Below are 23994 nucleotides of genomic sequence, written 5' to 3'. Positions count from 1 at the left end.
GTTTATAGTCTTTATTTAGACTTGCCTAAATTTTTTTATTTTTGTTGTGCAACATCATTACCATTCCTGAAGTGGTCCACACTATGATCCTTCTCTTTCTTTTTTGGATTAATTTAGTATTACTGGACAATATTCCATAAGGTCTACTACTTAAAAGATATTGCAAGCTATCCTAGTTAATTTTCTAAATTTTTATTTAAAGTAAATTGACTTTATAATTAAGTTCTCAATTAAATCATTACCTATTCAAAAGTCTCTTCCTATCTCTGAATTGATTATTCTAATTAAAATCCAGGGGATAAGAAGGTCTAGGTTTAACTACAAGTTACTGAGGATTATTCCAATTTCCTCCTTAATTTAATTAACTAGATTTTCACTAATTGTTATCACCAACATTATTATTAGACCAATAAAAAATAGGTTGGTTCTTCTAACCTAGATTGTAAGTATTAAAATAGGGGTTATTTTATGTTCCAATCAAATTCATATACTTAATCCCATTAGCATTATTCTTACCAAAAGAATTCAAATCTTGCTCTTCCAAAATCATATGTGATCCATATTATGAGTTAACTCCAAAACTATCTAACTTTTAGATGTAATAACTACTTGAGGAGTCAAAATAGATAAGACATCTAACTCGTAAACTCCAGCTACACTCTTAGGATTCATCCTATCAAAAGGCCACTAAAAATTATTTATTATCATTTCCTTAATTAATATATAGGCTTCTTCTAATGGCTTAGATATTAAGGATCCTCCGGCTACTACATCAAATTTTTGACCTACGATATCTTATCTTCCCAATATAGATAGTCAAAATAACCAACCTATTAGGTAAAGTATGACAATATCATTTTTTAAGCATCTCCATAAATCTCTCCACACTTTTATAGATTGACTTTCCTTTAAACTAAGAAAAAGATGTGATATCATTTCTATACTTAGTAGTTTTGGTAGGTGGAAAATACTTAACTAGAATTTTATGTGTCAACTCATTCCAAATGTTTATAGAGCCTATGGGAAAAAAATTCAATCACATCTTAGCTTTATCCTCTGGCAAAAATGAAAACAAATGAAGCCTGATAGCATCATCGCTGACATCATTATACTTGAATGTTATGTAGAATTCTAAAAAGCTAGCTAAGTGTAGGTTGAGATCCTCAATAGGAAATCCCCAAAATTAGAAATTTTGAACCATCTAAATTATGGTGTATTTCAACTTAATTTTATTAGCTTGGATAGTGGTTCTATTGATACTATAATGAATTTCAGCTACTACAGGTTTGAAGTACTCTCTAAGAGGTCTAGAATGATTATGATCTTAAACTAGTTCAATCATACCTAAAGCTAAAGTCTTTTTAAAATTTTTAATTTTTGTAAGGCTCCACTCAGTCTCTAAATCAAACAAGGGCTCATTACTAATCTATTGCATATTCAATAATAATGAGGTAATTAAATACCAAAAAATTAAATAACCAAAATAAACCAAAATTTATTTTTTTAAAATAAAATAATCAAAATTATAAGTAGGATACAAGTTACGGGATACAAGTAGTCTAAATACGCAACTAGTTCAAAAATATAAATCAAATAACAAATTTGTACGTTGCTTGCCTGATAATAGTGCAAAAAACTTGATGAACCTGCATGGGTGCGTGACTTGTATTTATGCTATAGGTTAAAATATGCTTAGATTTTTTTAGATATATAATACCCGCTAATTACACAAGATTAAGTAATAAAGTGATTGAGAGAATTTTGATCCAATGATCAATTATTCTGATAATATTCAAATAAATTAGTCATGCCTACTATAACTAAAATGTTTATCCAATTGAATGAAAGTAAGGATTGAGATTCTATCTCTGTTAGGGAAGGCAAAAGAAAATATAAGATACCAGATGATCAAATGTTTTGGAATAACGACTATGAATTACCTAATTTTTTCTAAGTAGACTCGTCTATTTGATGTGGATCAGAGCATATGCATCCATAGATCTCTATCAACCTTATAGGGATGTGAAGGGAGGTTTATGGCCTCCTATAATAATTGAATCTCTATGGAACCAATAACACTAAGCATCCTATGTTTAAGAATATATCAGTTTTATTCCAACACTTATATTTATTTTAATATTCCTCTCTTGAGGCAATATATCACACTAAATTTTAATTACACATGGCTATTATACACATTAAATTAAGAACATGAGATATTGAAAATACCCATACATAAAATATTGTAAATATCCATTATTTATTCAAAGTATAAGAGTCTACATTAGTACTTGCAAATGATTCACATCATTAGCCAAAAACTAGGAAATTAGCTACCCATGGGGAAAAAAAAAAGAGAAAACAAACCATAATTCACTTGCATATAAGAGAAAGTACAAGAGTAAAAGTGAAGTCAAATGTCATCTGGATTGTACAATAGGCTCTCCACACTCATTTCTCCTCCAAATGTCTGATTGCTTACAAATAGATTGACTGATGATCTTTAAATGAAGTATTGTTTTCTCGTCTGACCTCCCTTAGATTGACTATAAGGGGACACTACACTTAAGCCCTTAAGACTCACTAAAAATGACAAAACTCCCAACGAAAACAAACTGAAACACTATTTATAATAGTATAGAAATGGAATCGGGCCCCACGACGCTTGAATGATGGCACCGCCGAGGCACAAAATTAATTGATATTTTTTCCAAGGCTCTAATGCTACGATGTTCTGATCTGGCGCCGGGGTGTTGTGGATATTGTGGTACTGGTAGTTAAAGCATTGCAAAAATGTTTTAACGTATCAAATTCATAATATGTTTTAATGTATCATCTTTAAGCCAGCATAACACATCTGTTACAGATAAAGATCTTTCCTTGAATATCACTAGCAATTTTGATGATCTTGATTTTTCAATGATTCTTTATTGAGATGGGATTGCATATCCATCTGGTGGATTTCGACAATGATGATGGATGCCAACTTGCTGGAGGAATTCTTTTGGTTGGTTATGCTTACAGACTCTGTTGCGACCCAGATCATATTGCCTTCAATGGAGGTCCTTGAGCCATCTTCTCTTATTTTCTTTTGTATGGCCTTGTGGCGGCTTGAGCTGTGAATCTTTCTCAAACTGCTATCTGAAAGTCCCAATGAGATAAGTTCTCTTCATCTGATCTTGTGCCTTTTGGTTAGCATCTTGCTAAACTGAGTCCTTTTTCATTTAATTTTTCTAATTAAATGGTTGCTATTATCACTGTAATTTTCTTTTTTGTGTTTTTGTTTTCCCAGTTTTTCTTTGTTTTTTTCTATTGTAATTTCCTGATAATTTTTATATAAAACAGTCTCAGCCCAAAATTTCCCAAAAAATAAAAATAAATAAGTGGTAACCCCGAATCTAGTTGGAGATTAGATTGATCAATTAAACCCAATGCATAAATTTTAAAGACTACATAACACATCTGTTACAATACAATCTTAATCTCTATCATTTGCCTTCCGTTGATGCTAATGGATTCCAATATTCATCACCTTAGGAGGCCTGAATGATTGCCTCACTTACCATATTTTCTATAATATATGCCAAGAATCTGAGAGAAAAATACCCGCTTAAAACTCGTTTATGTTAATCTTGCCAAACCATTAATTTTTTTATCATCTAACTAAAGCTTCATTTGAGACAACTTTCTTAATGCTTCTCAAAACAACTTTTTAATGTATTTTTTATACTAAAATGTGGTTTTGGGAAACAATAAGAAAACTATCACAAACAAATTCTAAGACTTCATTTGAAACAACTTTTTTATTATTTCTTAAAATAATTTTTTTTTTCAAATAAACTATTTTAAGAAACATTAAGAAAGCTGGGACAGCATTATTACTGATTCTTAAAATAATTTTTTAGTATAAAATTAAAATTTTCTACACAAAAAAATTACTTCAAAAAATAGTAAAAAAGCAGTGCCAAACGAAGCCTAAAATAAATTCAATCTTGAAGTCTAAAACAACTTTTTAATATATATATATATATATATATATATTACGATCGAGCTCATTATCATACTTTACTAGAGCAGCTGCATTTTAAAATTTCTGAGATATAAGACTATAATTTTATTAGTATTTGAAAAATTATATAAAAGTTTGAAACCCTACATTTCCATATAATAATTTTATAACTGATATCATACTCACGCAAACAAATACTTAAAACATCTCAAGCTGCTTCCCTAAAACTAACACCATTGAATTGGCAGTAACATCTTTTTGTATATTTATTGCAGGAGAACTTTAGCTGATTATATTTCTAACCTCAAACCTCTTAAAATGGAACATTTTTTACAAGCACATTAAATACAATGTAATTGGTTATCGCACCCAAATGCCATTTTAAATAATAAATATCATAAATGCATTTGGTATTTAGAGGTCATAAAAGTTAAATTAATTAAGCTTTCATGATTTAACTAGAAAAAAATATCTGAGAATATATAGTGAAAATAATTAAGCTTTAATGATTCCACTAACAAAAAATACCTGAGAAATATATATATATATCATTTACTAATTAACTCCTGAAAGCTTAGTTAGTTTCACACTTTTTGTGAATTCTAAATGTTCAGTACATTAATGGTCTTCATTATTTAGCCGCATATTGATAAGATAACCATTAGCATTGCTTTAAAAGAGAGTATTCTGCTTGGATAGACCTCCGACCAAGATTTCAAAGAGAGTTTTCAGCTTGGATTGCAAGCAAGGAATCAACTAATCACGATAAGCAATCACAGGGCGGCCCTCGTTCCACATATTGGGCCAAAGAGATTCACAGTTAGTAAATTCTTTTTTCTCTATTGTGATCTCAGTGAAAAATGTTGCACAAACTACTTAAATAAACCGCCTGAATGAAGAAGAATTGCACAAAAGAGAGAAACACTCATCAAAACACTAGAGAGAAACAGTCACTCAGCCGGCAGCTGTTGTGCACAAGACACACCGAACCTGTGATCCCCCAGCGGGAGCATCCTCATCATCATCATCCTTGTCATCACTATTAGTAACATAAGTTCCCATATTAAACGAATCTGAGCTACCAGCGAGGCAGGTGGCATGATATGCATGGCAACAGAAGAACACAACGACAGAGACGTTTTGGATTGAGAAAGGATCAAAACACAAACAACACCTTCCGCTTCCCCTTATTCTTGACTTCAATTCAATGGATCCAGCATTTGATGATCCTCGTTGGCTCTCCAGGGTTGATGAGCTCTCCGCCGCCTTGGAATGTTTTTCCTCTTCTGTGCTTCCCATGCATACTGCACGCTGAGCCTCTTTGTAGTACTTTATCAGAAGGTTAACACAATCAGTCTGCCAAGAGTTCAATTCAATGAGAAGTGGCAGATGGAAATATATATATATATATATATATATATTATATATATATTGAAAAGATAATGATACCTTGAGAATTTCATTGCATCCCTTCCTTAGAGAGGTTTCTGTTCGGTAATCCGTGATGATTTTCACCAAGCGATCTCTCAACCTACAAGGATTTTGAATTGGAGATCATGGTGCTGGAGATATAAAGATAAATTGCATATAATTAAATGCAAACGAAGATCAAACATCTCTGCTGCCAAATGGCCGATTGTAATTGCAGAAGTTTTAATCATAAACATTCCCAGTACGAGAAAAAAGAAAAACAGAAAACTCTACAACCAGCGAGGCCCCAGGATGGAGACAGATTTCAGAAAGCAGTAGGCTTTCATCACTCCGGCAAATTTCTCTTTTTTTAAGTAGACCAATATATGCCAACCCAAGCTTATCATATCAACCAATAATGTTAAAGGAAGATAAAAAATTGATCATCTAAGTACACACACTGACCGAGGTACTTTTAGTCCATCAGGCACCATGGTCACAATATAAAGCGGATCCAGATTACCAACTGTATGTTCTAATAACATTCCAACCTGCATGTTGCAAAACCCAATGGTAAGTATAATAATATATATTACATGAATTCAAAACTATGTTTTCCTACCATTTCAGGTTTGCGTAGACATTGTTTGATTAGTTCCTGCCACAATTCATCATCTTGCTGCATAGATACAAACTCCACAGCCTGCAGGGAGCACATAGATAAAAGAGCAGCATAGAAATAAAATTTACAACGGGCATGAATTTATCCTTCATATTTCGTCGAGCTTTCAAATATAGATCATACGGAAACATATTCAGAGGTAGGCAGGGATGACAATGCAGGGGAAAGATGGGGATAGGAGAAAGCAGGAAAACCGAAGAGGAACAATAAACTACTCAAGGAAAAAAATTAACATTCAAAGTTCATGTTAAATAAGAAAAGAATTTCAATACCTCCTCTATGTCTTCCAATTTATCTATCATAACGGCAAGAGCCCTTTTAGCATTGCCCATCCTTCCTAATATAAAGACTTGTTCTCTCAGCAAACCTTTTCTGACACATACATCATATGCCTGAGATAGTAAAAAATTATTAATCTACTATCCAAATAAATACAAGATTATAATCCAAGAGTTCAAGGTCAAACCTTGTCTAATTTGTAATGCTGACTTAAACGAAGAAATGTCAGTAGCATTCGTGGCTCATAGTCAGCATAAAGCTCTACCTGTCATACAAAAGGTAGATACCTGTAGTCGGTATTATAAACATAAAAGAACAGTAGAATAGTTATATGCTAACAATATCACAAAAATAAAGGAGGATGCTTGTAGCAATTCAAAAAATACTGTTATAAAAAAAAAAAAAAAAACCAAATTTCACTAACATAGACACCCAAAAGGGACCTATAATTCCAAAAATTCTTTCATATAGAAAATCCAACAGAACAAATTATGCCTACAAGTTATATCCAACAGTCAAACTATTAGGCATTTTCAGACAATGTCAACCCTTGCTTGGTTGAGGGACAAGTGAGGCTAATGATCTGTCTCTAGGCAAGTTTGGTAGTGTCAAGTGTGAATGGTTGAGTTCAGTAAGAGGCAAGTCTGCCGTACAACACGAATTACGAGCTAGCGCCGAGCATGGGTAACTTAGAGATTTGATGTTGTCAGAAATCGTGAGTGATTTGTGTTGAGCCTGAAGTCACCGCGAGGGAATTAGCAAATGAGCTTATACAGCCAAAGAACTGGCTATGGCTCATGTGGATAGGGTGGGCTAAGAGCCCCAAGTAAGTGTAAAACTCACAAAATGTCATTTTAGGCTTCACACGCTATTCGATGCGTCGCGACGAATTTTAAGTGAAAATTTTAAAGTCGTCGGAATTCGACGCAATAAATTTTATAAAATAGTGCGCAAAATTCTGAGCGAAACGATGTATAGAACCCATAATAGATTTTAAGTATTTTGGGAGTTAAAATTTTCGGAAATCTCTTTATGACGGTTTTGCCCTTGATGACTTATGAATAGAAATGATTTTAAGTAAGGGCTTTTAGGTAATTATGTAATTAATGAGAGGATCCCACTCTTATTAGGAGACCAAAATGTTTCGGTCCCCATTTCATCCTTGCGGACCGAACCGAGCGGAGAAAGAGGGAGGAGGGGTGTCGGGTAAGAGGCGAATCCGGCGGTCCTAGAGGCGGTTTCCGGCGGTGGTTTGCGAGGGAGATTGAAGGAAACTTGTGAGGAAGGCTAAGGTAAGTTGTTTGCAAGAGTTTCCTCTTTTTTTCATTGAGTTTCACTAAGGGAAGAAATTAGAGTTTTAGGAAAACTTAAGTTTTCTTTGAGATAAGTTTAGGGAAGGGTAAGGGGATATTTCTAAACCCAAGAATGAGTTGTTTTCATGAAAAATGTGGATTTTAAAATTTAGGATTTTATCCGATTTTGATTATCTTTCAAAATGTCTTTGTAGGAAAGTTTCTAATTGATGTTAGGAAGTTTTTTTGTGAAGCTAGATTCTTTTAAGGAGACATTTTTCATGCTCCAATAGTTAAGGTTTTCCAAAAAAAAAAAAAAACATGAAAAACCCTTTATGTTTATTGATTCCTTTTAAGTTTAGGGATGTTTAAAAGCACGGATTTTAGCTTTAACATAAATTATTGTTTTTCTAAATTTTTAATTAGATGAATCCAATAAATTGTTGTAGGTTAACTTGAGTTTAAGGGATAGATGAGGTTTGTATGTTTGAGGTGAGCAAAGATTTATTTGAGGATTTCCAAAAGCTAGAGTTATGATGAAATCCTAATTCTAGTGGAAATAATAATGGAATTATTGTAATTTGGGTGAGAGGTTATGAAATAGTTACATGTTTATAACCTAGGGCTTTTTAATGGTTTGAGAGGGAGAAAATTTATGTTTATACATTATGTTTGTCTCTTGTAGATTTTGATTGCGAAGAGGAAAGGGTTGTAAGGACTTTTGACGGATCACATTGTGGTGAGGTAGATGAAATGGATTCTTTTAAATTTAGAAAACTCTTTATATGCAAATACATAGAAATGTCATTCTTTTTTTATGCTCTTTATGATATCATTATGACTAGCATGTTTCTTTATAAAAGCTCATGATGTAAAACCAAGGTCTTTTTTTTATGCAATAATAGAACTCAATGTTGAATCTCATGCTTCATCATTTACATGTACTACACATGCCTTCTCTTTACATTCAAATATACATTTGAGCATAGCAAATATGTTTTTCCATATAAAAACATAGACTTGAATTTACATAAGCCTCTTTTATGAATATGTAAGAATTATGTGCATTTGCATGTTGATGCGGAAGTATTAATAGTAAAGGAGCTCTTTTGAGCCATGGTACAAGAGATTCTTTTGAACCAAATGGTAAAGAAATGATCAATTTTTATGTACCTGATCAATACAAATGATACTTTCGAGACGGGTGTTATATATATTAAGATATTATGAACATTGCATCCTTATGTTATATGCATATGAGATTTTTATTTTTTGAGGCATGAATGTTTAAAGAGGAAAAATTAAAAATTATACAAAGAATGATAACTTAAAGGTTGATGTAAAGGCATGTTTCACCTTAGACAAATATTATAACATGTTGATTATTCATTTATTGAGACATAAAAGCATGTTTTAGTTTCTTCTCTTGTACCTAAATTTATTTGAATGTCATTTACATCTACTGAGTTGTGACTCACCCATGTTGTGGGACACTTTTCAGGAGGATCTGATAAAGGATAACGACGGATAGACCTCCCCTCACGTATCGTCGTAGGGAGACAACGGGCGGCAGGTTTTGTCTTTTGTTTTTGATGTTTTGAGATGGAAGAATTAGAGATGATATGTAAGGAAATGTTTTTGGACATCTTTCATATTTTGGAAATCTTTATGTTTTGATTTATTATGAAGATGTGTTGTTGAATGAATAGAAAGAAAGAAATTTTTCCTCTTGGTTTTATTTTAGTGGCTCTTCCTTATGATTTGAAGATATTTTATATATTGAAATGTGAATGTTTTTAATTCCTACTATCCGATCTCCATTCCCGCCTCGCAAACGAGTTCTAAATGAATTGAAAATTTTAAGTTTTTCATTCGACCGTTTGATCCTGTCTCATTAATTCAAGTCTCCATGCCAGATCGTGATGCTAACATTTCAATTGGCTTGAAACCCAGATAACAAAAGCGAAATCATACACTAAAAGAAAGCTGTTATGAACCTGTTGGGGGCCGGTTCACCCGCCTATTAATGGAATAGCGACCCAGGAAGGGTCGCTATTTTCGCGAACAGAGAGCGGAAATGGAGGGGGGGAGGCGACCGACCTCACGCATGGTGACCTTGGAGGATTTTCTTCGCCATTTTTAGCAAACAAGCGCGTTGGAGGATAAGATTTAATAACTCCTTTTCGTTCTTATTGTTATAGAAGCAAAGGTTTGGGAGAATTTGCAACGAAGGGAAGAAACGACCGAGGGAAGAAAGAGAAGAAGGTTAGTTTTTTTTATTATTTATTTTCTATATAAATCCTTCCCTAATTCTTATTTTAAGCAATCACTTAAACAATGAGGGTGTTTCATTTAGGGCAAAGAAAGAGATTTGAAGAATTCAGGAAAGGAAGAAGGATTTGAGTCGGAATAATCCTCTTTATGTAAGTGATTTCCCTATCCTATGTTTTCGTTAGATTTGATAGAATAAACCTTTAATATTTATTTTATGCAACTTTTTAAAAGGAACAAAAGAAATCAAGTGGTACAAGTGATGTAGGCAAACGGGGGGTCAAAACAAGACGAGAATTTGTTTTGACCCTTAGGCTTCTGGTGTTCTCGGATGAGTCTTGGTTGTTTGGTATTGAGCTCAAAATGCTGGAATTTTACTTAGTTTTAGCTCATAAATGTTTGAGCTAAAGTTTAGCTCAATGATTGGGGGATTTATTGCACTTCCTAGCTCATTAATTTTGAGCTCTTAGTTAACTCATAATGAGCTGAAGTTTAGCTCATTTATTTAAGTTTAGTAGAAGCTCATAATGGAGGATCATGCCCCTTTCTCTTCCCCATGCTTCCTCTCAGTTTTCCTCCCTTTGTCTTCTCGGTTTCCTGTGCTGGCTGGTGCTTGGCCCTTTGGTTCCCATGGCTAACTGGCTGGTTCCCGTGCCTTGGCCCTTTGATTCCTATTGATGGCTGCTTGGTTCCCGTGGTTTTTCTGCTTGGTTCCTGTAGTTTTTCTTCTCTGTTTTGTTGTACCGTATGGGGGCTGCTGTTTGGTAGCTGTTTGGGGGCAAATTTCATGGGATTTTCTCTGTTTTCTGTGCAGTTTTTCTGCAGCAGATTTGTTGTCTTTTGTCCTTCTATTTGGTGTCTTTTAGTCTTCCATATTCCCTAATTTAGGTGGCTGTATGGCTGTCCTCTTTCTCCTATAAATACAAGGTATTTTGTATGAATAAAAGGATGCTTATGATGATAATTTTTGGATAAAAACCTGAGAGGTTTTTTGGAAAAGCTTGAGAGCTTTGTCCACTTCTTCTTCTCTATCTTGGGATAACTTGCGAGTTACTCCTATCCTTCATCTTGGCTTCTTATCCACTTCTTCTCTCCATGGTTACCACTCCATTGTATCCTTATTCTCAACGATTGGCAAGCTCCTTTAGGTTTGTTGTGTCCAAGTTTGTAAGGTGTTTGTGTCCAAATTTGTAAGGTGTTTGTGTTAAAGAGTTGTAAGAGTCTATTATAATATGAAAGTTATTTTTTAGTATGTATTTTGTCAAATTTTTGTGAGTTCATGTAAGTTTCTATTACCTAGGAAGAGTTTCTCTTTTGTTAGCAAAAATTTGGGGCCCTCTCCCAAATTTTTGCTTGTATCAACAAGTTAAGTTCTTCAAGGAATTCAACAAGGAAAGAATTTGAGATAAGAATCGACAAACTGGAAGATTAAAGTGGGTAAATTATGTTATTTTATTATTTTATTCAGAGTTGCAACCTTTTAAGTAATTGATTAAATTTTGTATTATAAAATGTTGAAAGTATAAATATCTTATGATTTTATAGTCTTAAGAACAAATTCATTCGCTATAAAGATTTGAAAATTTTTAAAATAAATGGTAATAATTATAGAGATACATATGAGATATACTATATGCAATGGTAACAATAAGAAGGAAAATAAGAATTTAAAAGGGAAATTTTAGGTAAAATATTTCAGGTAAGTCCCCAAAAGAAGAGATGGTTGAAAGAGAAGATTTCGTCTATAGAATACGACGTTCAAATAATAACAGGTAATTTACATTTTGTGTTTTAGTGGCTCTTAAATACAAATAAAGAAGTGGTAATATGTTGAATGAATTTTATCGTCCGAGCTTTCGTACCCGCCTCGTTAGATCGAGTATCCAAGTCAGGTCGTGACAAAAGTGGTATCAGAGCCTAATTAAGATATGAATCGTATTAAAAGAGTTATTAGGATGATTATTAATGATTTAAAATTTTAATGTAAAATGAACATATTATTGACAACAGGTATCAAAATGAGCATGAAGAAGAGGAAGAAGTGGAAAGAACAACACCTAATGTTCCTGTTAACCCTGATGCATTGGCTAAAATGATGACAGCTCTAATTCAACTGATTCAAGATTCAAGAAATCAATCATCGGGAAGTAGTAATAGTGGTGGAATGGTTATAGATAAGTATCTGAAATTGTTTCAGTATATGAGACCACCATTATTCAAGGGAGTAGAGGGACCAATAGTGGCTGAAAACTGGTTGTTGAGGATTGAAAAGATATTAGAAGGAATGTATTGTCCAAAAGAGAGAAAAATTTCCTTAGCGACCTTTGCATTAGAAGGAGAAGCTGAAAGGTTATGGAGACAGTTGTATCAAGACAAATTTGAAGGAATCCCTGGTATGCAAATTAAGTGGAATGATTTTACTCAGATATTTAGGGATTGATTCGTACCTCCTTCTGCGAGGAGGCAAATGCAGGACAAATTTATGAGATTGGTACAACGAGATAGATCAGTTATGCAGTATGAAGCTGAATTTACAACGTTAGCCAGATATGCTCCTCAATTAGTACACACTATAAAGGATAAATGCCACCGATTCTTAGTTGGACTAAAAGATGCAATTAGGCAACCCCTGGTTCCTCTTGGAAATGATTATACATTGTTAGTGGAAAGAGCTAGAAGGATAGAAGCAGACCTGCAAAATACACAAAGGAGACGTGAATTTCATAAGAGGAAAAGTGGTGAAGTTATGGGAGTCTCCCAGGATTCGCATAGCAAGTCTTTTTCACAAGGTGAGAATTTTAATTGGAAAAAGAAAAAGTCCAGCAGCAGTGATAGTTCAAGTGTGAACAGTTGCAGCAAGTATGGAAGACAACATAAAGGAGAATGTTTATCTGGTACAAATACTTGCTTCTGGTGTCATCAACCGGGTCATATAGCCAAGAACTGTCCTACTTTGGGGCAAAAACAAGTAGGAGAATCAAAGATAAATACTTGATCTCAGAGGAATGTTAGAAGACCAAGAATAGTGGAATCAGCTGCTTCTACTCCAGGATCAAGTCAAAGCCGACAGAATACTCTGCCTAGAGTATATGCACTAACTCAGAAGGATGCTAAGGATTCACCTGAAGTGATAACAGATGATAAAAATGAGAATTGAATGAATATGTATTATGAAAACATTATCAAAGGAATGATGTATGTTTATGTTTCTTTATGTATGTAATTTTTATAGGTATGATCATAATGTAAGGAAAGCCTGTACGAATTCTTTTTGATACAGGAGCTTCACACTCCTTTATTTCAAAAGAATTTGTTAACACAGTTGGACTGAATGTTTATGAGACAAATGTAATTTTGGAAGTTCTAATGCCAGATGGATCGTTTATGAATGTGAAAGGTGTATGTAAAGTGACTTCCAAAATAAATGAAAGAGAGTTTAAAGCCACAATGAATGTTTTATCATTGCAAGAATTTGATATGATATTGGGAATGGATTGGTTATCAAGGCACTTTGTGATTATTGACTGCAACAAGAAAATTGTAAAGTTTAAATTTTCTGGAGAAAGAGAATTGAAGTTTTATGGTGAGAGAGAAATTTCTTCAATGATAATTACTTATTTGAAAGCATACAAATTTGTATCTAAGGGATGTCAGTGTTTTCTTGCTCAAGTAAATGATACAAATAAGGAAGTTAAAGAGTTGAAAGACATACCTGTAATTAGAGAGTATCTAGAGGTGTTTTTGGATGATTTGTCAGGATTACCACCAGAAAGGGAGATAGACTTCACTAACAAATTGATATCGGGTTCAGAACCAGTGGCAAGAGCACCTTACAGGATGACAATCAAATAGTTACAGGAGCTGAAAAGTCAGTTACAGGAATTGCTAGATAAGGGGTTTATCAGGCCAAGTTCCTCACCATGGGGAGCTCCAGTACCGTTTGTAAAGAAGAAAGATAGGAGCTTCAGAATGTGCATAGATTACAGAGAACAGAATAAGCTTACTATTAAGAATAAATATCCATTGCCCAGAATTGATGATCTCTTTGATCAACTGGAGGGAGCTATAATTTTCTCTAAGATAGATTTGAGATCTGGATACCATCAGCTATGGATTAAGGAGGAAGATATAGAAAAGACAGCTTTCAGAACGAGATATGGCCATTATGAATTTGTAGTAATGCCATTTGGGGTGACAAATGCACCAACTATATTTATGAATTTGATGAACATAGTTTTTAAACCATTTCTGGACATATTTGTAATTGTGTTTATTGATGAAATTTTGATTTATTCAAGAGATGAAGAAAGTCATTCCAGTCATCTGTAGGCAGTGTTGCAAACATTAAAGGAGAATAAATTGTATGCCAAATTTTCAAAGTGTGAATTTTGGCTGAGCAGTGTAAATTTTCTAGGACATGTCATTAGTGGTGAAGAAATTTCTATATATAAGAATAAAATTCAAGCTATGTCAGATTGGCCAAGGCCAGCGGCAGTTTCAGAGGTGAGGAGTTTTCTAGGATTTACTAGTTACTACAGGAGGTTTGTAGAGGGGTTCTCTCAGATTGCAATGCTATTATCCAGATTAACTCATAAAGTAGTAAAATTTGAATGGAGTGATCAGTGTGAATGAGCTTTTCAGAAATTAAAGAATTGTTTAATGACTGTCCCGATTTTGACAATTCCATCAGGTTCAGAAGGGTTACAAATTTTATGTGATGCTTCCTTAAGGGGACTTGGATGTGTATTGATGCATAGTAGAGTGGTGGTTTATGCTTCAAGGCAACTGAAAATTCATGAAAAGAACTACCCCACTCATGATTTAGAATTGGTAGCTGTAGTTTTTGCACTCAAAATATGGAGACATTACCTGTATGGGGTCAGATGTGACGTGTTTACATATCATAAAAGTCTCAAGTACATTTTCAATCAAAAAGAGCTTAATTTGAGACAGAGAAGGTGGTTAGAGCTCATTAAGGATTATGACTTGGATATACAGTATCATCCTGGAAAGGCAAATGTAGTTGCAGATGCACTTAGAGGAAAAGCACTTGGAAATGCAAATTGGCTGATCACCCAACATGAACAGATAATCAGAGATATGGAAAAGTTAGAAATTTCAATGGTAAATCTGAAAGAGACAAAAGATATGATGTTGAATCAGCTGATGATCCAATCTACTTTGAAAGATAGAGTGCTCAATGCATTATCTCAGGATGAAAAATTTCAAGCCATCATAAAGAAGGTGCAAGCAGAATAGTTAGAGAACTTTGTTATGGATGGAAAAGGATTATTAAAATATAAAGGAAGGATCTGCATTCCAAATGTTGGAAGTTTAAGAAAAGAGATATTGCAGGAAGCTCACCTCTCAACATATGAAATTCACTCAGGCAGTACAAAAATGTATCAGGAACTTAGAGGATTGTTCTGGTGGCCAGGATTAAAGTGTTGCAGAATTTATAGCAAAATGTATTCCCTATCAGATGATTAAAGCAGAACATCAAAAGACAAGTGGTCAACTACAACCATTACCTATACCTGAGTGGAAATGGAAGGACATTACGATGGATTTTGTGATCGGATTACCCAGGTCAAGGCAATGTAGAGATGCAATATGGGTTATTATTGACAGATTAATCAAGTAAGCTCATTTCTTACCAATCAGGCAGACAAATTCAGTAGAGAAATTAACAAAATTATATGTTGATGAAATTGTGAGATTCCATGGAATTCTAAAATCTATAATTTCAGACAGAGATGCCCGTTTTACTTCTAAATTATGTAAGAATATTCATGAAGCTTTGGGCACACGATTGACTTTCAATACAGCATTTCATCCACAGACAGATGGGCAATCAGAAAGTCCAATTTAGACTTTGGAGGATTTAATGCGATTATGTGTTTTAGATTTTGGAGAAAATTGAGAGACTCACATACCGTTGATTGAATTTGCTTACAATAGTTTTCAAGCTAGCATTGGAATGGCACCATATGAGGCCCTTTATGGAAGAAAGTGCAAAATACCATTGTATTGGGTAGAAACTGGTGAAGGAAAGGTAATTGGAACTGAACTGGTAGATGAGGCTACTAGAAAAATCAGATTGATTAGAGATAGACTAAAGGTAGTTCAAGACAGGAAACGAAAGTATTATAATGCAAAGCACCAACTAGTGGAATTTGAAGTAGGAGAGTTTGTTTTCTTAAAAATCAGCCCAATGAAAAGTGTTCAAAAGTTTGGAAAGATATAGAAATTGAGCCCAAGATTCATAGGTCCCCATGAAATCATTAAAAGGATTGGAATTATGGCATACATATTGGATCTACCAGTGCATATGCAAGGAATTCATAATGTATTTCACATATCAGTGCTTCGAAAGTATGTCTCGGATGATTCAAAGAAAATCCAATCCAAATGAATTGACTTGTAACCTGATTTGAAATATGTTGAAGAACCTGAACGAATAATAAATTATGATGTAAAATAATTGATGCATAAGGCAATACCTTTTGTGAAAGTTTTGTGAAAACATGGAACAGGAAAAGATGCCACCTGGGAGAAGGAAGTTGAAATGAGAAGTCAATATCCTCATCTATTTAATTAAGGTACGTTTCCTTTTACTTGATTTTAATTTCGAGGACGAAATTTTTAAGGGAGATTGTTATGAACCGATTGGGGGCCGGTTCAACTGAACCGGCAACCCGCCTTTTAATGGAATCGCGACCCAAGAAGGGTCTCTATTTTTGCGAACAGAGAGCGGAAACGGAGGGGGGTGACCGAACTCACGCATGGTGACCTTGGAGGATTTTATTCGTCATTTTTTAGCAAACGAGCGAGTTGGAGGGTATGATTTAATAACTCATTTTCGTTCTTATTGTTATAGAAGCAAAGGTTAGGGAGAATTTGCAATGAAGGGAAGAAATGACCGAGGGAAGAAAGAGAAGAAGGTTAGTTTTTTTTTATTCTTTATTATCTGTATAAATCCTTCCCTAATTCTTATTCTAAGCAATCACCTAAACAATGAGGGTGTTTCATTTAAGGCAAAGAAAGAGATTTGAAGAATTCGGGAAAGAAAGGAGAAGGATTTGAGTCGGAATAATCCTCATTATGTAAGTGATTTCTCTATCCTATGTTTTCGTTAGATTTGATAGAATAAACCTTTAATATTTATTTTATGCAAATTTTTAAAAGGAACAAAAGAAATCAAGTGGTACAAGTTGGGTTCTTCAAGGAATTCAACAAGGAAAGAATTTGAGATAAGAATCGACGAACTAAAAGATTAAAGTGGGTAAATTATGTTATTTTATTATTTTATTCAGAGTTACAAATTCATTCGCTATAAAGATTTGAAAATTTTTTAAATAAAAGGTAATAATTATAGAGATACATGTGAGATATACTATATACAATGGTAACAATAAGAAGGAAAATGAGAATTTACAAGAGAAATTAGAAAAGAAAAGGGAAGCAAAAAGTTACACATGCATGGATATAATGCAGACAATATAACAAGGAAAAGGTATTGAAAACTACAGGAGTTCACCCCTTATCATACTGGATGGGGACGTCGTACTCGTGCACGTAAAAAGGAAAAGGAAAAAGGAAAAAGTCATGTAAATGGAAAAGAAAATAAATGAAAAAGGTTGTACCTTTGGGTACTTTGAGAAGATGTTCCTGTGCAAATCAAATGGAAAAAGGAAATATAAATGAAATATTAAAGTTTTAAAATGTTTTAAATTGTTTGGAAAGAAAATGTCCGAAGATGTATAAATTATTGAAAACAAAAATGAATTAATGTTAAGAAATGCTATGAAGCTTATTAAAAGAATAATTATGATGATTATTTTAATAGTTACCTACTGAGTTGACTTAGTAAACTCAACCCACGAATTTAAAATGTTTCAGGTAAGTCCCCAAAAGAAGAGATGGCTGAAAGAGAAGATTTCGTCTATAGAAGACGACGTTCAAATGATAACAGGTAATTTACATTTTGTGTTTTAGTGGATCTTAAATACAAATAAAGAAGTGGTAATATGTTGAATGAATTTTATCGTCCGACCTTTCGTACCCGACTCGTTAGATCGAGTATCCGGACCGGGTCGAGACAAAAGCTGTTTATCATCTTCAATTAAAACCTAACTTAAGAAATTTTTGGCACATGTATAAAGTAATGTATTGTATACTGTAATATAATTGCCTACTCATACACACGGGTAGATGATAAATATTGGTTTAATAAATGACAATGATAAGTAAAGAAAAAATTTCTTTAAGCGAATTCATTTAAGGAAAAAAAAAAAAGGACAGATTCAAACTACCTGCAAATCATGGTACTCTTTTCCTGCATTAACATCAACTTCAAACAATGAATGAAGGTATAAATGTAAAAAATATTTAGCATTGCAATTTTTATGAGCACTCAGCAATTGTTCAACTACTTCAGAAGGAGGAATGTTATCACGATGATGGATCAGTAAAGGAACTGCTTTTTTGCTGTCAAGCATCATCAGTTGCACAACCTGTAACATGACATGAAATAGTGAAGTTAGACATTAGAAACTATCATGCGAAATTATCTTGTGAAAGAAAATATAGATGGAAGCTTGCTCTTAACAACTTGGACTGAAAACGAAATATTATGGGGCTAACTATGGGGATACAAGCAGAACTATGAAGAAAAAATCAAGATGATCACATGATCATATGTCAACCCAAGTTCGAAGGAAAGAGGATATTTATAGGCTATCTATATTTGAGATGGAAGTAAGAAATTTATTTGCACTATATTTCCATAAGAACTATTTGTCCAAGAAATATACCAACAGAGTCTAAACTTCTGTTTTAGAGTGAGAATAACGTGTAGATAGCATTAGATGTGCTACAGCACAAACTGCACGGTATGAACTGATCATAGCTCGCCAACAACATTGACTTTACTGTGTCAAACACAATTTGTAATGTTTAGGTATGCTGCTGCTAATCTCAATTGTTGTTCTGATTTATTTTGTTCTTGCATTCTCTCTTTTGTTTGTCTGGCTGGTTCAACTTCTCTATGCAGTGAGGAAGAGAACTGAAACATGCTTTTAAACGATTACAGAGAGAGAAAAAAGGGTTGTCAAAAACAAGAGAATGGACGGTACAGTTGTTTAGAACAAAGTTAACTAAAAAAAAACTCGTTAACTTTTAGTTCAATAAAAACATTGATTTCTCGTGAAATAAAACACTCCCTCTCTATAGTAGATGCGACCCTATATGGTGTCAATGCTTTCAGTTATCTCATTTTCATTTGATGCTGGAATTATCCTTTCTTTTTACCATCATACAAGTCTCTTGTATGTGTAGTGGTGATGTTCAAACAATTTACAACCAGGATCAAATCAGGCGTGTGGGCTACAATTGAACACAATGATTAGATGACCTCATCTCTTGCAACTAAGGCATACTAGGAAAAGCAATTTCTACTTCCTTCTAGACAATTCAATGGAGCTTGAGTGAATGATCAAATGCAGTCATTCATCATCTCCAACAATCATCCAAGATTTTTCATAAAAAGTTTTGTATGTGCTTCATTGTCATCTTTTAATTTAAGAAATATTGCATGGGTAATTACGTGGATGGGATCCATATTTTTCCCAAAGAAACATAAGGATTCGGATTTTAGGTCATCCTTCCTTTCACATCATCTTTTTGCATCATATTTCAGAGCAGTTAATGATTTTAATCATACTATACTAGATCTCAGTATTGTCCTGGATCATGAACCCTCTATAATCTTTGCGCTATGTTGTCACCTCTATTGGGAATTTCCGTTCTCTTTAGTTATTCTTTTATTTATTTTTTTTTTTGCTTGGCCGACGGGTGAAATTTTTTTTCATTTTTTAGTTACAATCTTTGTTTAGCTTATGATTTTTTAATTGCTAATACCTTATTTAAGAAAAGGAATGAGCATCTCATCACTTATAAAAATGGATATAATACAACCCAGATCGACTATTTTCTTATTAGAAAATTAAATCGTTTAGATTGCAAAGATTGTAAAGTTATTCCGAGTGAAAATTTATGTACCCAACATCGATTATTAGTTTTGGACTTTAAGATAAAGGGCATAAAATAAAAAATAAAGTAAAACAATTTTCTAGGATTAAATGGGGGCATTTAAAGAATATTAACAAAAAATATTTTTGGAAATAAGATTTTAGATCTTAAGATTTTGTCTGTGCATGAGGATGCTAATATTATGTGGGAAAAAGTGGATAGTGATATTAAGAATATTTCAAAAGATGTCCTTGGAGTATTAAAGGGAAAAGCTCCTAATAGTAAAAATAGTTGGTGGTGGAATCTTAATGTGCAAGAAAAAATTAAAAATAAAAAGTTTTGTTATAAAAAACAGTTTAATTTTAAAAATTCTTATAATTGGGAAATATATAAAGTGGCTCGTAAGGATGCTAAGAAAGCAATATGCGATGCAAAGGCATTAGCTTTTAGTGATTTATATAATAGATTAGATACTAAAGAGGGAGAAAGATATATGTATAAGTTAGCCAAACAAAGAGATAGGAGTAGTAAGGATTTAGTTCAAGTGAAGTGTATTAAAGATGAAGATCAAAAAATACTTTTCTTAGAAGATGATATTCAACAAAGATGGATGAGATATTTTGCTAAACTTTTTAATGAAGATTGTGAAAATAAGATTGACTATAGTGACCTTAGCACCCTAGATGAAAATAAAGATTTATGTTTTTATCGGCGTATTAGTAAAACTGAAGTTACAGAGGCTTTAAAGAAAATGAAGGGTGGAAAAGCTATTGGACCTGATGATATTCCAATAGAGGTGTGGAAATGCTTAGGAGATGAAGGAATTTCATGGCTTACTAAACTTTTTAATACTATTTTGAAGACTAAGAAGATGCCAGATGAGTGGAGAATGAGTGTATTAATTCCTATTTTTAAGAATAAAGGTGATGCACAAGATTGTGCGAATTATAGAGGTATTAAGTTAATGTGTCATACTTTAAAACTATGGGAGCGAGTTATGGAGCATAGGTTGCGGCGTGATACTAATGTTTCTCAAAATCAATTTGGATTCATGCCGGGTAGGTCGACTATGGAAGCCATACATTTATTAAGAGGTTTGATGGAGAAATATAGAGAAAATAAGGAGGATCTACATATGATATTTATTGATTTAGAAAAAGCATATGATAAAGTTCCAAGAGAAGTGCTATGGAGAGTTCTTGAAAAGAAAGGAGTCAATAATGCTTATATTCAAATCATTAAAGATATGTATGCAGGAGCTATTACATGTGTTCAAACACAAGGTGGAGAATTTAAGTTGGATGGTTGAAGTGGAGGAATGCATCGGGTTTGTTATGTGATAGAAATGTACCCCTCAAACTTAAGGGGAAATTCTATAAGATGGTAGTGAGGCCTGCAATGCTTTATGGTGCCGAATGTTGGCCTTTAAAAGAGAAGCATAATACTAAGTTAAGTGTGGTAGAGATGAGGATGCTCAGGTGGATGAGTGGCTTTACCTTTAGAGATAGGATACGAAATGAGCATATACGTGAAAAGGTTGGAGTAGCTCCAGTAGAAGATAAGATTAGAGAATGTCGCCTTAGATGGTTTGGTCACATAAAACGGCGGCCTTGCGATGACCCGGTTAGGAGAGTAGAGGTATTAGATTTGGCTTATGTTAAGAAAGGTAGGGGTAGACCTAAAAAGACTTGGTTAGAAAATATTAGGCAATGGAGAAAAATGATTCATGTAGCCGACCCCACATAGTGGGATAAAGGCTTGATGTTGTTGTAGTATTAAAACCTTTGAATGATGAAAAATATCATTGTTGAAGGTTAACAGTTGCAATAATTTATACCAAACCATCCTGAAAATAAAGCTGTCCTCTAAAGTCAATCTGAATCTGGATCATCTTACATAAGAAAAAACATATTATGCATCAATTAGCCACTTGAGCTTAGCTCTTAAAATTATGAAAAAATTATCTGGCAATAACCTTTCCATAGATTACTTTTTTCCTAAACATTTTCCAGGTATAAAAAGACAAGAAAAGATGTTATGAGTTTAATAAAACTTTAGCAGTTGTAGCAAGCATAGAAATATAAATTATGGAATTCGCAATGCCTATACCCTTAGTTATAATTTGCAGACGAGATAGTGGCGACATCAAAGAAGAGTCATTGAGTTGCAAGTTTTAATGTTAGGCTTTTTAGAGGATACTAACTTATTTTTAAATTTAGAAGTCAAATAATTGCATGTAGTGGGCCAATCTGTATAGAGTATTTCCAGACAACCAAAACTGGAGTGTAAGAACAGAGTACTTTGTTTCTTGGTTTGGCATTTAAAGAAGCTTCTACAATTTATGGACTTTAAGGAACCTTCAACATTTCAGGAGTGGAGGGAAAAAAAAGGTACTCACCAACTTTTTTTTTTTAGAACTAAAATGTGCCTAAGATAAATATAATTTACAAAAACTTGAAATGAGTCTTTAGATTCCTAAAATATAAATGCAAGCAAGACAGAACGTTCGGAAACCTCAAATTAGCTTAAATTTCTAATTTAGCCAATAAAAATATTTAAATTAAATTACTTTGGTTTTTCTTTCATAAATGGATAGTCAGACCTAAAGCTAATTCAATTCTTTGGCTTTTCATTCACATAACAATCTGATTGCTGTTTAACAGCATTCCTAAATTAAATAGCATGGGCATCTTGTTGTCCAACACAAGGAAAGTTGTTTGCTCTCTGCACCAATCTAGGGACTCAAACAAACAAATTGTTTCTATACCAGCAAGAAATCAGTTCAAAAATAGTAAACCTGATAGTTAGCATAGCCATCAAAAAGAGAAACCAACAACTGTGCTGGTTGTCCAGCAGAAGGACAACTTAAAAAAAGAGAGAAATTGCAGTATACATGAAGGAAAAAAAGACTTTAATGGACATTAATTTCATTCATTACAATTCCTCGCAAAAGCATTCTGATAACTATTTCAAACATTTTAACATCCCATTATTTGCATCCGCAATGACCTTAAGAAGGTTGAATATGGATAAATTATTCAAACCAACTTAACTAGTGTAATTGCTGTCTCAAAATATGAACTTTAAGTTTTCACGATATTCTCTTATTGTATCTCGTGAGATATTTTCTCCAGTTTGAGCATCAAAACCTTAACCTTGGTTATACCTTCATCTATAACCTCAATCATACGCATAGCAGGTCTAAGATAGTAAGACATTTAAATTTAGCAGAACTAAGAAATACACTCAAAATAAGCAATCTGTTCGATCAAAATACATTTTCTGACAATTTCACCGAGTTTACCATGAAAGTATTATCAAAACTAAAATACAGTCAAAACATTGTCTATACTTGGTCTTGCATTTAAAACTTATGATATTAGGATTGGACAAGATGTTGGAAAGCATGCCTTTTTTTTTTGTTTTCTGTAGAAATAAAAAAAGGCAACACTTTTTTTAAATAAAATATATTAACAAGATAATAAAGTGTAGAACCAGAGTAATTAAAACAAATTTCCAAAGAAAAAGGAAAATTACAGTAGCATATATAAAGATAAAAATAAATCTTTTGGATTGTCTGCCATAAAGCCTAGTGAATAAAGATTAGGGCCGCTAGATTTTCTTTAGATTCATGACCCTTGTGATATAAAGAACATAAATCACTTACCCACGAGAGAATCGACAACCTGAATGCTTTCAATAGAGTTAGAACTGCTAAGATAAATAGTAAATGCTATGATGAAAAGTACATTGAGGTATTTCAAGAACTAGAGGACTCTTCTAAGTGAAAATATATCAGTAGATGAAGCGGTGATTAGCACCAAAGTGCTAAAAGGGTCAAGAACATCAACCACTATCTTAAGAGTGTAACTCAATCTAGCTCTAAGTTTTGGCAACAGACTTGAGCAAATGATGGATGGTCTTATCAAAAGGAGTAAGCGAATCATTAAGACCATCAGGTAGAAGGTCCTATGCCTGAAACTTAGTATTCCTAAGCTCATGATGAACCTTGAAACATT

General features: G+C 33.3%; 1 protein-coding gene across 3 annotated transcripts in view; it reads right to left on the bottom strand.

Moving 5' to 3' along the window:
• Positions 1-4722: 4722 nt before the first annotated feature.
• Positions 4723-23994, bottom strand: part of LOC110093496 (vacuolar protein sorting-associated protein 41 homolog) — an 80958-nt gene continuing 61686 nt past the window's right edge. For all 3 annotated transcript variants that reach the window (XM_020818403.2, XM_028694633.1, XM_020818402.2), the window contains 7 exons: positions 18259-18459; positions 6568-6645; positions 6374-6493; positions 6042-6122; positions 5885-5970; positions 5459-5540; positions 4723-5365 (listed from right to left, as the gene is read on the bottom strand). In XM_020818403.2, coding sequence (XP_020674062.1) covers positions 4964-5365; positions 5459-5540; positions 5885-5970; positions 6042-6122; positions 6374-6493; positions 6568-6645; positions 18259-18459 — 1050 coding nt within the window. In that variant the 3' untranslated portion in view covers positions 4723-4963. The remainder of the gene's footprint in view (positions 5366-5458; positions 5541-5884; positions 5971-6041; positions 6123-6373; positions 6494-6567; positions 6646-18258; positions 18460-23994) is intronic.

This window comes from Dendrobium catenatum, unplaced genomic scaffold (genome assembly GCF_001605985.2).
Source record: "Dendrobium catenatum unplaced genomic scaffold, ASM160598v2 fragScaff_scaffold_525, whole genome shotgun sequence".
NCBI classification, from domain to species: domain Eukaryota; kingdom Viridiplantae; phylum Streptophyta; class Magnoliopsida; order Asparagales; family Orchidaceae; genus Dendrobium; species Dendrobium catenatum.
The sequence above is the reverse complement of the archived record's forward strand: the minus strand, read 5'-3'. Positions and strand labels throughout refer to the sequence as shown.